The following is a 17098-nucleotide window of genomic DNA, read 5'->3' as shown; positions in this document are numbered from 1 at the left end:
TATATATATAGTTTAAAATTTTTATTTCCGTTATAGTTTTGGTTATTTTTGTACAAGTTAAACTAAATGAAAATGAGAATTGTTGGTTTGGCAGCTATCGAAATAAAATAATATTTGATTTCAGTTACATTTTACTTTATTTCACGTAAGCACATTTCTATGGTTTTAGTTTTAGTTAGCTATAGTAACCCTGCCCCAAAGATGAAAATACCCACCGCTACAACAGCGGCGAGATGTTTATGTGATCTGATATCAGAGGAAATCTGACACTGAGGGCAGGAGGAAGTGACTATAAGCAAATCTCATATCAGATGGGCAATCTTGTGCTTTCACTTCTCAAAATTTCTCTCAACATTCAAATATCAGCAGCAGTTTCATTTTCCATTATAGCAGATGTTATTTGAAAGTCTAGAAAACGTGGTGAACATCTGACTTTTAACAGTCTAAATTATAGTATACTGAGGGTGTTCGTTTATGCACTGTGAGGTTAGTTGAAATCAAGTGAATGGAAAACATCAGAGGATGGAGTGTGTCTGTTACATGTTTATAAGTCTATGTCCGTGTCCCAATTTGCATCGGTCCTAAATAGTGTACAATATTAGAATTATGTCTCTAAAATCATAGTAGTTTGCAAAATAACCATTTTTGGTACTTTTTCACAGTATGCATATATATGTTTTGGGGCTTAAATTGCACATGACACCTTGCACGTCTCAAAGGTAGCCTTTTTTAAAAGGCATTTTGTCACAAACAAAATATGGAAAAATAAAAAAAAAAGTTTAGAGAGCAGTTTTTAAATGTATGAACATATAATACAGCAAATTAATTTAGATACTAAAGGCTACAGGCAAACATAATAAATATGCAGTATATACTACGTCAGCATGCCTCCTGAAAGCTGCAAGACTGTGATACAATATTAAACATCTTCAGTCATGCTGGAATAGAACTGTTCACAAAGTTGAAACATAGCATTGTGCAAAATGTCTTGTGATGCTGAAGCATTAAGATTTGCCTTCACTGGAAGAAAGATGCCTAGGCCTGACAAAGAGCCCCATACCATTATCCCTCCTCCACCAAACTTTATAGATGGCACAATGCAGTCAGACAGGTAACCTTCTCCTGGCATCTGCCAAACCCAGACTCACCATCAGACTGCCAAACAGAGACATGACAGAACAGGTTTCCACTGCTCCAGAGTCCAGTATCTGTGTGCTTTACTCCACTCCGTCCAACGCTTCGTATTGTATTTGGTGATGTGAGGCTTGCATGCAGCCACTCGGCCATTGAAACCCATTCAACGAAGCTCCCGCCGCACAGTTTGTGTTGATATTAATGCCAGTGGAAGATTGTATCTCTTCAGCTCTAGAATCGGCAGACCATTGGTGACTTTTACGCACCATGTGCCTCAGCACTCAGTGACTTTACATGTTTAATAACAATACCATATAAATGTAAATTTATAAAAAACGAATGTAAATATAATAAAAATGTAAAATAACTTACATTTCCAATAACACCACTTACAGTTAAAGATGGATTATCTAACAGGAGTGAATTTTCACAAACTGACTAACTGCAACGGTGGCATCCTATCACACTTCACCGAGCTCTTCAGAACAACCCTTACTTTTTTGCACATATGTTTGTTAATGCAGACTGTATGGCTAGGAGCTTGATTTTATTCACCTGTGGCAACAGGTCTGATTGAATTCTGAAGAGCTGTGTCCCAATACTTTTGTCTATATAGTGTGTGTAAAATGGGACATGGCCATGTTTGATTTTGCTGCGTTTAAGTAGTTTTGTATGAGTCAAACCCATGATTTAGTTGTAAACTCGTATAAAGAATCAAAAGCATTTCACAAATGATTAGCACTAAAAGAGAATCGATGCTGAACGAGAATTGATTTGTGTGTGTAAATCAGAACAGGACAGAGCAGATGTTGATAAAAATGTATTTAGGTTCTTCACAAAACTCAAGGTCCTGTTTAGACTGTACTGAGAGATGTTGTGGAAAAAGGGAGGTCTGACGTGCGCACACACAAGCGTGCGCACACACACACAAGCACACACGCGCGCGATTAGTCCTGAGTTTAAAAGGGTCTCCTTCCTCTTCCTCTTCCACCACCTCTTCCTCTTCCTCCTCCACCTCTTCCTCCGCCTCTTCCTCGTCCTCCCCTGTGAGAATGTAAGTGTCCAGCCGCCCGTCTGATCTTCCTCCTCTCCTCAAGATGGTCACGTTCAGCCTGCTGTTGAAATCGTTGTCTCTCTGTCTGATGAAAGTACAAGTATAACAAACAATTAATGGCAAAGGCAAAATGATCCACAACTTGTCAAAGTTTTTTAAAAAATATTTTTTTAGAATTTGTTCCAAAAGGTTAAAAAAAGACTTGGCTGCATCTTAGCAGCGCTGAGTTTTGACTAACTAAAAGCAGTGACACAGTAGACTTACACAACAATAGCTCAGCCGTTTTAAAAATAGTGTGGCTCTTCCACTAACAGAATAGTGGTCACACAACTCACTCAGCTGCAATCAAATGCGCTCGTTCTCTCTCTTTCAAGAAGTACTGGGAAGCTTGATTCATTTTAGCGATTCATCAGCTTTCTTTAGTCATACTTTGGTTTGTTTGGACTGTTAAATAAACCAGTTCGGAAAAAGGTCCTTGCATGGCATTTTACATTATTTATAGTGAAACACAGCTGTTCATCAGTATATTTTTACTCCATTCTCCGTTTTGTTGGTGGTATAGTGTAATTTATCTATTCAAGTTTAATGAGATCATCTTAACTAAAATGGATAGAAAATCAACTACTGCTTGAACTTTTCAAAGTGCTCCAAACTAATCCACTATTACAACATTTTGTGTTGAATTCTTTGCTCTATTGTGAATGTAACACATCTGGAAAAGGAATAGTTCATCCAAACAATTCTCCAAGTGTACATTTATTTCTAACTTATATGCTGTTGTTTTTCCACAAACAGAATGGTTGAGAACAAATGAGGTTTTATACTGCCAATGAAAAGGTCACTATGATTTTGTTTTTAATGTTTTTTAAAAAGAAGTATCTGATGTTTACTAAGATTGATCAAAAATACAGTAAAACAGCATTACTATAAAGTATTATTACAATTTAAAACAACTGTTTTCTATGTGAATATCTGTTAAAATGTAATTTATTGCTGTGATCAAAGCTGAATTTTCAGCATCATTACTCCAGTCTTCAGTCAGTCACATGATCTTCCGAAATCATTCTAATATGCTGATTTAAAAAATGTACTGACCCAAAACTTTAAACATTAATTGTGTCATACTTCCTTGAGATTAAAAGTGTCATAACTCATTGAGAACTACAGTAGAATGGGTAGATCATCACTGAACAATTACACAAGCTATTAAATGGCTTTCGTAAGACTTTATGGATTATAGCGCATGAGTCAGACGGACTACTTTAATTCTTAATTTTCATTTATTTTTAATGGTGCTTGAATGGCCGTGAATGGAAAAGATCTGTGTAAAGATACTTCACACGAGTAAACTGTTTTCGGTTTTCATTCCTTGAATGCAAAGAACATTAAGGTCCACCATGTATTTGTTTAGACTTTGGAAGGAGCGGAAGAACCTCAAACTATCCAGGTATTAAAATAGACCATTTCAAAACAAAGGGGCTAAGTGATTTCCCTCGATGATGTGTATGACAGACAGGAGGAGTATGGGAATTAAATGGGCGTGCGAGCGGGTCAAAGGACAGAAAACAACGGTGAGAATTCAGGGCATACAGAAGCCATTCTTCAGTCTTTGCTGTGAGTCAGCAGAAATCTGAGCTGGGAATGAGTCTGACCCAATTTTACCACACCATAACCTTCTTCATTCAAACAAATAAAGGGTGAGACGTGAAGGCGGAACAAGAGAGAGGAATCACTTTTCCCCAAGTGATGACTTTATTATTAATTAAATCTACCTATCTATCTATCTATCTATCTATCTATCTATCTATCTATATATCTATCTATCTATCTATCTATCTATCTACCTATCTATCCATCCATCCAATCTATCCATCCATCCAATCTATCCATCTATCCATCTATCTATCTATCTATACATCATTATCTATCTATCTATCTATCTATCTATCTATCTATCTATCTCACACACACACACACACACACACACACACACACACACACACATATATATAATCTGATTCCAAAAATCAAGTACTCGTAATTAGAGTATATTACATTTTATAATGCTCAAAATCAGATTACAGTTGACTTTTTTATGGTTTACATGATTACATATTCACACAATGGCACTAAATTATTCATAATCTATTGATTCTCCCTAATTCTTCTTTTTTATCTTTTAAATTTTCCTCTCGAAAAATCCTACTGCGTGTCATACATTTAGCTTTTACTATACTCACAAATGTCGTGTAAATCAATCTGCTAGCCATGCTTCTGAATTTGGGGGGAAAAAACACCCCTCATGCAATTAGGCCATGTATGACACAAATGATTATGCAAGTTACTATCTCTGAGGTTAATATTTCAATAATTTACCACCACATTCGCATGTTTACAGTTCAATGTCGCTTAATGGTCACACTGACATACACGTAAACAAATTAAATATTAATATTTTTAGTTTTTTTACTTTTTTATGATTTAATTAAATATTAACTTTATCAACTCACAAACCCACTGCAGTTCTTACATTAAGCCCAGTTTGAGAAACCCTGGTTTAATGCATTTTATGATGTTGATGTAAAAAAACAGAATATATTTACTTTCTCTTTGCTTTTTAATATCAATATGGTAGTAGTAGTCAGAATACATTACCTAAAATGAGTAACCTACATTACATTACTAACTACAGTTTTCATCATGTAATCAGTAATGGACTAAAATTTGTAAGTAATCTACGTAACTCTGTATATATTTCTAGGTTTACATCATCACAACTGCATGCTCATTATCATCTGAACCCACTGAAAATGATGAACCATCAGTAGAGCTCAAACGAGTGGCATAAAGCCTCAGACTTCAGCCATCGCGCCATCATCATGCTTACCTTCCTGAGAGTGAAAGTGAGCTGTTTGCTTCCAACTGCTGTGTCATTGAGGTTCAGCCTTCCTGAGCTCTGCTCCCGCTGGAGTCGCTCCTCCAGAGATGTCCTGTGTGAGGTCAAACATCGTTACGCTCAAGTTTACATGCACAGTGATCGAGCAAAAGAATAAGCAACACATATCCAATGACTCAAATAATACTCGATTCTGTTAAAGTCAATAGAGAGTCAATAGTCAACAGAGAGATTCATTGTGCAGTGTAGAGAGCTTCAGCGATTATAACGGAAGTTTGTGAGATCGCGATGAACTAAGATGTGTGAGTGATCATAAAAGGAGCGCTCTTTGCGCCATAGCAATGAATGGCACAAAACGTAATGTGAAAATAGATGTGAAGGGGCTAGAGCCCATTTCACAAGCACCTTCAGTAGAGCGGTTTCTGGGTTACCCTGTAAACACAGCAGGCTGCACTACTCCCTTTCTTCTCCGTGATCAGTCTGTCAGAAACGAAGTCGGCCAGTTTTTACATGTTTTCAAATAGCCGTTCAGATTTTCGTATTTGCTCTGGTGTATCAAACCACCAAAGACTTTATAAATTTTGTGCCGAGCACACATTGATACCTAACGACAAAGAGGAATTAAGTAGACCAAGAAGATGCATCGAGGAAAGATGAATGTAGAGCTGCTGGTCTCATTGGTGTCTGAACACAAAGGGCTTTATGACAAACGCGACAGCGACTACAAAAATCTCAATAAGAGGGAGTTGTTATGGAGAGGAATTGCAGATCAAATAGGATTCGATGTGTACCGGGGTATTTCTGTTTTTCATTAAGCGCCATCTAATGTCAGGGAGTGAATTTGCACGTTCACTCGGCTCATCGCCAGCGAAAATCGCTTGGGTATGAACACACAAGACGCGTCGAAAAACGTCGCTTTTACGAGGCTTTATGTTTAAAGATCTTTTTGTTATACTAACTTGTTATAAGCCACGTAATGTTTGAAATAATTCAGTAATAGTTCGAAAATCATTTTTAATGGACTTTTTTTAACCTTGAAATAAAATATAAAAGAAAATAAATCATGTTTTTTGTTTTGTCAGGGATACACCAGGCTTTTATTGCCCATATGTGACCCTGGACCACAAAACCAGTCATATTTCTGTTTTTCATTAAGCGCCATCTAATGTCAGGGAGTGAATTTGCACGTTCACTCGGCTCATCGCCAGCGAAAATCGCTTGGGTATGAACACACAAGACGCGTCGAAAAACGTCGCTTTTACGAGGCTTTATGTTTAAAGATCTTTTTGTTATACTAACTTGTTATAAGCCACGTAATGTTTGAAATAATTCAGTAATAGTTCGAAAATCATTTTTAATGGACTTTTTTTAACCTTGAAATAAAATATAAAAGAAAATAAATCATGTTTTTTGTTTTGTCAGGGATACACCAGGCTTTTATTGCCCAATTTTGACCCATACAATGTAATTTTGGCTATTGCTACAAATATACCCCAGCGACTTAAGACTGCTTTTGTGCTCCAGGGTCACATATAGTGATATAATGAGAATATGGAGGGGGAAAAACTGCTCAATTTTATTCAGAAGCCCAAACTGAAGAAAAACAGCAATTTGGTGCATTTACTATTTATATGGCTAAAAATATAAATTAATGTGATTTTTTAACAGTATGCAATTCAGTACGCCTACAATGATTGCGAGATGAACAAATAAATGTTCCTCAAAACACTGTTGTATCATTATTTGATAAATAAATTAATCACATCCAAAATAAAAGTTTTTGTTCACATAATATATGTATGTGTGCTGTGTATATTTATTATGTATATATAAAGACACACATACAGTATATATTTTGAAAATATTTACATGCATATTTTTATATTCATATTTATATTGTATATAAATATATTTAATATATAAACATTACATATTTTTCTTAAATATATACATGCATGTGTTTGTATTTATATATACATAATAAATATACACAGCACACATACATATATTATGTGAACAAAAACTTTTATTTTGGATGCGATTAATCGTTTGACAGCACTAATTTTAATATGATTTTTCTAATGACTTTGATCATGATGTAGAGATTTTTTAACAAAGTTTTGTTCATGTTGATAATTTAGAGTCCTTAGACATTCATGCATTAAATATGATAGTTTTATATGGTTAAGAGGACAATTTTCTCTTTTAATTTCTTTCAGTGTTCTCTTTTTTATGAATTACTGCAGAGCCCAATGACTCTTGAGGTCAAAACGGTAATAAAAATGTTAGAACAATGCCGTCTGCAGTTTATTTTCACTGCAAAACAAGAAACGCCACCAAAAAAATCAGTCATTGTAGGCCGCAAAAATCAGAAAAAAGTTCCGCGAAATCCTGGAGGGACTGACATTCAGCAGAGCACAGCATAGCCATTCCTTTCAACAAAAACCACTAGAGAGATTTGTGTGTGTGTCGGTGTATCCGCACAATATGGGGTCGCCTAGTAGCCACTGAGTTCTTATAATATACAGTACATAGATCTAGCATATGTGTGGTTGTAATATGGGAGAGCCTATACACTGGGCAAAATCGGGCTGACTCCCCGAATTTTTTAAGCATGCTTAAAAACTATCGGGAGCTCGAGAGACACTCGGCTCATAAATTCCTCTCACAGGATGCGAGCCACGACCATACGAACATCAACGATTTCCACGCGATTTCTCCAAATGGGAAAAAGTCATGTACGAGCTCGCACTACAACATAAAAAAATAATAAAACCGCACCGTGTACGCCCAGCCTAACAGATCTCCGTTACTTTTTAATTAATTTTACAAATAAAAAACAAAACAGCTTGACTGCCTATTCCCAATCACTAGAATATGGAAATAACGGTAATGGTTGTGTGTGTGTGTGTGTGTGTGCGTTTTCCAGTGCAAATTAATAAAGATTCTTAAAGATACATTAACTTGAGATGCAAAATGATTTAAGTCTCAATTTTTTTAAGTCTCAAAGTCTCAAAAATGTTGTTTTCCCAGAAATTGATCAAAATAGTGAGTTTATAATTAAAACAAAAAGTCTTGTTTTCTGAAAAACAAGAACAAATCTGCCAATGTGCTCAGAAAAATCAACTTAATTTATAGAGAAAACAAGTTTTCTACTTCATATCTTCAATTTGCATCTCAAGTAAACTTCTCGACTTAAGGATGTTCAGATATTTATATTGGTTAAAAAAAAAGATCAACAATGAGAATGATTCATTTTTTGCGGTGCATGAAACATTCAATGCCATAACTTCATAATTTTCTGCTCCAATTTAAGACCTTAAATTGTGGAAGGGTGAATTAAGACTATTAAGACCCACAGAAAGCCTGTATAAAAGGTTTTAAAATGATCTTTGAGAAGAGTCACTTACTTCTGCATCTTCTGCTTGCGGGCCGCGTCACCGAAGCTGCGAAACTCCTCTCCTGCTTTGATCTGGTAGAATCTGGGCTGGTTCTGGCTCTTGTTCTGAGGCTCCTGCTGGCGGTTCCTGACTGGATCGGAGCTCTGTAAGCTGGTTTCTCGGTCCCGTTGCCTCCTCTCTTTCCTCTGGTTGAACGTGCGCTCCCACTCCTCTGCCCGTATAAGACGGCGCTGCTCCCTCACTTCCTGCACCCAGCTCTTATCATCATCATCAGAGCTCTCCTCTTCCTCTGAGCTGCCACGGCCTTCCACCTCCTCCTCTTCCTCATCCTGCTGGTGAGATCAAGAGAAATCTCAATGTGACATCCACATGCGGCACTACTTGTCACCAAAGTTTCTTTTTATTTTATAATTTCCAAAATCAGAAGACTTTAGCTCTGTTCACAAAACCTTGCCGTCTTCATCAGCGCTATTTTAGTATCAGTGAAATACTACAGATTTTATTAATACTTCTGAATTAGTCAAATTTGATCAGTATCCAAGTTAATTTACTTTTGACTACAATCAAAGTATTTTCTTAACTAAAACTGCTGTCTGACAATCTTCAGGCCAGACAGCATGAGTGGGAATACATAGTAATAATAATAATTATAATAATAATCTCTATTATTATTATTATCATTTAGAAGACAGAAATATTTTACAACTGTACTACAAGTGCATTGTAAAAAAATTAATATTTCATAGTAAGTATATTATTTGACTTTACACTGCAGTAGTAAAATACAATAATTATGGCTTAATATCTTCAAAAATATAAATTAGTGGTTCCCAACATTTTTTTCCAGGGGACTCCTATTTTAACATTCAAATTTTTTAACGACCCCCATTAAAAAAAAAAAAAAGTTGTTAAGTTTGTAATAAATGCAACAACAGCAGAAACATTCGAATAAAGAGATTAACAATGAAAGCTGGATTTTAAATGAACAAAAAATGTTGGGTGACTACAATAGGGATGTAACGATTCACTCAACTCACGATTCGATTCACAATTTGATTTTCTCATGATTTTTTTTAACAAAATGAGATTGAAAACATTATACAGTAGCCTAATTGAAAAGGTGTCGTTTTATTAGGCTATTGCTGCACGTTTCTTTGTGAAATTGAAATATAACAAAACTAAATAGAAATTTGAAACAAAATAAAGCATTTTTTTTTTCTAATTACTTTCCAAATTTAGAAATAATTTTCCTTCAATTAAGTAGTGTGAGAGCGCAACGATGCTCTAAAGGTGTTGGCATAGCAACGCGATACTTCCTGTTTCCTTTTCCGTCTGTCCTACGAAGGCCGTCTCGTTTAATTCTAGGTTGAGGACACTTCGTATATGCATCCTACAGAGGATGCGACCTCCGGAGGGCGCAGCCTTCTAAATGAGACACAGCTAGTGTTTCCTTGGTTACCGCTGTAAACAAAGCAGCGCTGCGCTGAAACACTACTTTAATATGCATTGTTCAGAGGCAAGATGAAAAGAAAATACCACGTAAACTTTTCTAAAGATAGTCAGTTCCCCTCACAGATACATTCATATAAACTCCTGCTCCAATTCTTTCGTGATTTGTTTGGCATCTCAACCGATTTGAATCGTCACATATTTGAATTGATTTTTGACCGGCTTGCGGTTAATCGCTACATCCCTAGACTACAACAAAGCATGTTATCTACTAACATGTATTACATATTAAAATAAAGTAAAAAAAAAACAAAAAACAGTCTTTTTTTACAGTATTCACATGCGTTTTTTTCAAATCCAGATAAACAAATAGGGTTTTAATTATATTTTAAAATATTAAATGGCGATACTAACAGTCGGGAATTTCATCTTGGTTTATCGTCAAACCATTTCATCCCTATTTGTAACCCTCAAACCAGAATGAACTTGACGACCCCTCATAAATCTTTAGCGACCCCTAGCGGGGGTCGTGACCCCTGGGTTGGGAACAAATAAAAGATAAATAAAAATTAGAAATGTTGCACTGGCAACTAGCTTAAAAAAAACGTTAAGTTTCTTTTATATTTGATTTGGTTTATTTTATTTCAAGAAATGAAAGTTTGTTTATGGTTTTAGTTTTAATAACTGCAATAACACTGGTCTACAAAGGCATCTGAAACAGCCACAAAGAGGAAAGTTTAGGCCAGGGGTGCCCAAACTCGGTCCTGGAGGGCCTGCAGAGTTTAGCTCCAACCCTAATTAAACACACCTGAACCAGCTAATCAAGCTCTTACTAGGCATAGAAACTTCCAGTCAGGTGTGTTGAAGCAAGTTGGAGCTAAACTCTGCAGGACACCGGCCCTCCAGGAACGAGTTTGGACAGCCCTGGTTTAGGCAGTCTAAGGCAAATAATATGCATGTTTTATGTTTCACATGAAAAATTACTGCTGAAGAAACGCCAGCGTTTGGTTCAGCACAAGCTCAACGACTGATTGTCCCTGTCATTATAATCCACAGGGGGTAGACGCAGTTTATTGTGAGAAGAGGTTTATTGTGCAGCAGTATGATTCACTGACTATAACGAGAGAGTTTGTGAGGGAGCACAGCAGTGACAGTCAGTGAGCTCACACTGAACGACAGCATCATTATTCAGTCATGATAAAGCGAGAGCCCTAAATCAGCTTGTTTTGCATGTGTATCTTACATAAAGAATATGGCTTGCAATTTCTCCTTACAAAACAAGTATTTTAATATACACCACCATTCAAAAGTCTGAAATCATACTTCTACTCAGCAAGGATGCATTTAATTAAATCAAAAGTGACAGCAAAGACATTGAAAAAAATTATTTCAAATAAATACCGTTCTTTGTAACTTTCTATTCATCAAAGAATCCTGAAAACAAATGTACCACGGTTTCCACAAAAATATTCTGCAGCACAACTGTTTTCAACATTGATAATAATCAGAAATGTTTCTTGAGCAGCAAATCAGCATATTAGAATGATTTCTGAAGATCATGTGACACTGAAGACTGGAGTAATGATGCTGAAAATTCAGCTGTGCATCACAGAAATAAATTACATTTTAATATATTATGACAATTTAAAATAACTATTTTCTATCTGAATATATTTCACAATTTTTTTTTTAATTAAATAAATGCAGCCTTGGTGAGCATAAGAGACTTCTTTCAAAAACATTTAAAAATCCTACAGACCCCAAACTTTTGAATGGTAGTGCAAATTCTATTAATCACCATTAAGAATTGTTATTGCCCAAAATGATCTTATATTAAATTAAATTAAACTTATGCATTTAGCAGATGCTTTTATCCAAAGCGACTTACAGTGCATTCTGAACCCACGACCTTTGCGCTGCTAACGCAATGCTCTACCACTGAGCCACAGGAACATATAGTATATATTATATAAATTATATATTATATTATATGGCAGCATAATTATGATTTTGTGTTGAGAGGATGCCTATGAAGCCTTAAAATGGATCATTGGGTTTGAAACAGCTGTAAAAAGTGCAAAGAGCTGAATTAAAGTGATGTTGTTGTGTACCTGCTCCTCTTGCTGAACAAGCTGGCTGAGTTTCTGCCTCCTCTTTTCACCCACTTTAGAGACGATGGGGTTGAGCAGCCGGAACTCCTCGCTTCGCTCGTCCACCTGGTAATCAGGGTTCTCGAACATCACCTTGAAGCGGTCGTCCATCAGGAGATTGGCTACAGCCTTGAGAGGAAAACAGATAAGAGCAGAATGCGAAAATGAGTGAGAGAGACAAAAGAATTGTCTAAAATATTTATGCAGTCCATCCATGTGGAAATGTGTGAGAGAAACATTGCCCACATTGCCCTTTTTCTTCTTCTTCCTGGTTGAAAGCTCACTTTCCTCCATGAGTTTCATGGCCAGCTCCTTATTGACCTTGGGCAGCTTCTGCTAAAGATAATAATACAGAGAACGACGGAGTCAAAGCACTGACGACAACAACTGTACACTCAATCAAATCGCAATATAAACTAGCGTCTGTGAATATTGTACTTAGGGATGCACCGATATGAAAATTTTGGCCGATACCGATAACCGTTAAGCTGAGCTAAAGATGATCACCGGTAAACTGAAGCGCTCTTTTAACTTAACCAAACGCATTCTATATGAGATAAATCAGATATACATCAAATAAACACAATATTACAACATACAATTGCACAAAAGGCTGCAAATGAACAGCGCGCATCTGAAGTGTCTCTGAAGGAAATAATGCATTATTTATCGGCTTTAAGATATCGGTCAAATTTTCTTATCGGGCCGATACCGATAACAGAAAAAATGAGCATTTATCGGCCGATACCGATATGGTGGCCGATATATCGTGCATCCCTAATTGTACTGGTTTAAAAATGAAGTCTGCATGTTCTGCACCTCTGTGTCTCACACACACATACTGAAGCTCAAGTGACGCTCATCTGCGTCTGACTATATGAACACATGAACTTCATCTCCAGAGCTGCTCTGAGAGTCACAGTTCATTTGAGAAAAACTATCTTCAGACACACACACAAACTCAAAGAACCTCAATATTACTATTGCACAGTACAATGTACTTCTCAAAGTAAAAATTATAATAATAATAATAAAACGATAAAAATAAATCGGACAATGTTTCTTCAATGTTTTATTTTTAACCTCTGTTGTGCAGCAGCAAAAAAAAATAATTTATAATTAATGTTTTATGAATTAATGTGATTACCACTGTCTTTGAAAACATACAACACAAAGATTTTGAAAGCATTTTAACAAACTACTAGTAAATAGGGCTGGGCGATTTTCCCGATTTTATTGATTAATTCGAATTTATTGTTTTGCCACGATTTTATTTTTTAGAAATTGAGGAATCGCAATTTTGAATAGAAATATTACCAAATGTTAGAATAAGACACTTTGGCAATATGCCGGTGATAACAGTAAAGAGAAAAGAACGATCCAACCGCATGTCGGTGCTCTGTGAACGACCATAAATATAGCACTAGGCGTCATTCACACAGAATGCGCTTTTGTGTTGACAAAGATGCGACGCGGGCAGTGGATTAGGTAAAACATGCAAGAAGATGGGAGTGAACTTCTTTTAACTTGAGCGCAGTGTTTTTAGAATGGCGTTTCATGCATGAGACACTCATGAGCGCAACAGTCAAACACATCCATGTTTACACAGAAAAACTATGGAAAAGCAGCACAATCGAATAAAAAACCTGTAAAGAACTACTGCTGTATGTCTGATATTTCATGTTTGCATCATGGTGACCGGCTGAAAGCTGCTGTTGTTTTTAAAGAACATTTATAGTTAATACAAGTCTACTGGTGTTATACCTTCAGTCATTTTGAATTTGAATGACCTTGACTTTTGAGATTTTCTAAAATAATTGTCCGCGTATTATTTCTGAACACATAATATGACAAGATGTAGTTGTAGTTAATGCTTCTTTTCCGCAAAGATGTTTAACAAGTGATTTGTTTAACATTGACATCATGTTGACAACTTCATGTGTGCTGCACTTGGAATAGAATTTTCTTTACCTAGAGGGTTAATAAAGAAAAAGTATCTTGAATCATGTTGTAGTTACATTTTCAAGTTGACTAGTTAAAAATCGTAAAAAAAAAAAATCGAGAATCGGTCAAACATTCTGGAAAAATCGAGATTTACATTTTTTGCTAAATTTATGATTTCAATGGATTATTACAATTTAATTTAACTATAAAAATAGAATGAAATGGAAAACATGGAATCTGGGAAAAATAAAATGAAATGAAGAAATGGGGTCCATACAGGGTCCATATGGTTCACCTTTTAATAAAGTGTTGTTAAATTATGTAAGTTTCGTAATTTCAATTACCGTAATTACACATGCTTTTTGATTACTAAATTTACTAAATAGAATCCAGAAAAATTTAACTGGAAAATAAATAAATAAACAAAACAGATTTCATTGGGACCCAACACAACACTATCTAACTAAACAGTTCTGAAAAAATAATTTATGAAATTTGAATTTTTCCAATAGAAAACGTGCGAGTTTTTGTAACAAGATTTCTTTTCACCAATCCTTCTCTGGTCTTCATCTGCCAGGTTTACGCACAGCTGAGATAAGCACACTGACACACACACACACACACACACACACACACACACACACAGGTTGAAAGTGTCAACAAGCACTACCTTGAGCTGCACTCTCTGAGCTCTCGACTCCTCGATCTTCTGCCGTATTCTGTCCTTACAGTACTCTTCATAGGCGAACGGGTTCGCCATGGTCTTCACCTACGCCAATGCACAGGAATTAAACACGAGTCCTCATTTAAAAACCAGACATGTTCAAACAAACAACAGAACATGCACAAATGCTCTGATGCAGATCTGCACCTTGTGGTAGAGCCTGATGTCCATGAAGAAGCCGTGCATGTAGGCCCTGAGCAGAGGCGAGCCAATCAGATGCATCAGACCTTACAGGAGGACAAAACAAGCAACATGTCAGGAGATGCAACAAAAGTTCAAGAATCACAAAGAACGACACAGTTAGCACAAATAGTATTAGCTGCTCATTTGGACAAGTTGTTCCAAACCCGTATGAGTTTCTTTCTTCTGAACTGTTTGGTTACCAACATTCTTCATGAAACTCGTACAGGTTTGGACCAAATGGATAGGGAGAAAATTTTTAAGGGGAACTATCCCTTTAAACCAGATTTAATGCACAAATGTCATAATATTATAACAAACTATCAGAAGAAGTGGACATTAGGTATCATAAATCAACAGTGCACAATTTTTATAAATTAATAACAAATTTTATAAATTAAATTCATTTCATAATGCATTAATGATTATATGTTTCTGTTAATGACAAAAAGGTAGTTAATGTGTGTATACAGACACATTAAAGTGACAGTTCAGCCAAAAATGAACAACACAGAATTTCCAAACCCATCAGACTTTCATTTTTCTTCGAAACACAAATTATATTTTTTATATTCTCTCATTATTTTTGTCCATCCATTGAAAGTCCACGTAACCAACATTTTTAAGCTTTAAACATGGTTTAATCTAAGTCTTCTTAAGAGACACAATCGCTTCACATGATGAACAGATTGAATATTTTATTCACAAACACTGATCAGCGCACGTTCACAGAGCTTATCAAATATGGTAAATGGATCAACTGTACTTGCTTGACATGAGAAACAAACCTCAGTGGTTTTCCATACACGTGTGCTTTACGTATGTGTATTCATCAATGCTTATATGCACATAAATTAAAAACTGTTCATCATATAAAGCCATTGTGTGATCAACTTTCATTGGATGAACAAAAATGATAAGAAAATCTTAAAAATGTAGAAGTCAGTCAGTCTTATGGGTTTGGAACGAGCTGAAAGAGATGGAGAGACAATTATGACAGAATTTGGTAACACTTTACAATAAGGTTTCATTTGTTAACATCAACTAACAATAAAAATATTTCTAAACCATTTATTAATCTTAGTTAATGTACATTTCAACATTTACAAATGTCGTATCTGTTAATATTATTTAATGAACCTGAGCTGACATGAACTAAGAAGGAACAGTTGTGAGTTAAATAGTGGTAAATATTGTAATAAATGGATTGTTTTTAGTTAATGCATTAACTAATGTACTGTAAAGTGTTACCCATAATTTATTTTTTAGTGAACTAATCTTTAATAAGATGAATAAATGCTGTACAATGCTGTAAAAGTATAGTTCATATTAACTAGTGTATTAAATGAATGCTATTGTATACAACCTTATTGAGTTACCATCTTATTTGTTTAGGTTCTCGTGTTTTGTGTTAGGTTTTTAATTTAATTGGTTCTCATGTGCATGTTCGGTTCAAATGTTTTTTTATTTTTTCTTGTATTTTATGGCTGACAGGAGACAGAGCGCTCGCTAGACTCTAGTCCTGTTATATAATCTAGCCATTCTGCAGCCCTGCTGAACTCCGTCCGTCTCTCCACGTCACACAACCCACTGCATCACATGAGCCACTTTCTGCTGACGCCGGCATTCCTCTGCTGTTTTCCCATCATCCTCCCACTGAACTGGACCTTATCATCGCTGTAGGCCTGACTCTGTCCACTAACAGTGTCCTCTCTATAATACTTGTATCTGTTGAATTTGCTACAATGCATCATTCTTTGATCGACTGAGATCACTCAAATTTGAGGACTCTCTGTGGCTCAGCGCCTGCAAGCACACCTGTGACTGACTTGTGCAACTACTGGAATGTTCTCATAGTAAATACTTTATAAGCAGATGCACCTCAAACTTTGTACACAGCATGTCAAAACATGCTTGAGTGATACAACTATAACTAGGCCTGGTCTGACTGCAGTTGCAGAATTCAGCGATTTCTGTCTTTCTCTTAAGACACAGATTCTCACAGGCTACCATTTATGCTCAAATTAAAACATAGGAAAACAAAAGAAAAAATTATAATACTTATAGTTTTTATTAATTAGAAATTCATTAGTGATGTGAGGCCAAATACGGCGTGTCATACTCTGAATTTGTGCTCTGCATTTTTCCCCATCCAAGTGTACACAC

The 17098-nt window shown here is 35.8% G+C and overlaps 1 protein-coding gene across 1 annotated transcript in view; it reads right to left on the bottom strand.

Moving 5' to 3' along the window:
- Positions 1–2070: 2070 nt before the first annotated feature.
- The window catches only part of nol10 (nucleolar protein 10), a 27521-nt gene continuing 12493 nt past the window's right edge, over positions 2071–17098 (bottom strand). The window contains exons 15-21 of the mRNA XM_016485328.1: positions 14900–14979; positions 14699–14797; positions 12331–12417; positions 12046–12213; positions 8495–8817; positions 5076–5178; positions 2071–2273 (exon numbers count right to left, since the gene is read on the bottom strand). Of these exons, the coding sequence (XP_016340814.1) occupies positions 2094–2273; positions 5076–5178; positions 8495–8817; positions 12046–12213; positions 12331–12417; positions 14699–14797; positions 14900–14979 (1040 nt within the window). The 3' untranslated portion in view covers positions 2071–2093. The remainder of the gene's footprint in view (positions 2274–5075; positions 5179–8494; positions 8818–12045; positions 12214–12330; positions 12418–14698; positions 14798–14899; positions 14980–17098) is intronic.

This window comes from Sinocyclocheilus anshuiensis, unplaced genomic scaffold (genome assembly GCF_001515605.1).
Source record: "Sinocyclocheilus anshuiensis isolate Anshui unplaced genomic scaffold, SAMN03320099.WGS_v1.1 scaffold197, whole genome shotgun sequence".
Classification (NCBI taxonomy): domain Eukaryota; kingdom Metazoa; phylum Chordata; class Actinopteri; order Cypriniformes; family Cyprinidae; genus Sinocyclocheilus; species Sinocyclocheilus anshuiensis.
This window is presented reverse-complemented; position numbering and strand designations above follow the sequence as displayed.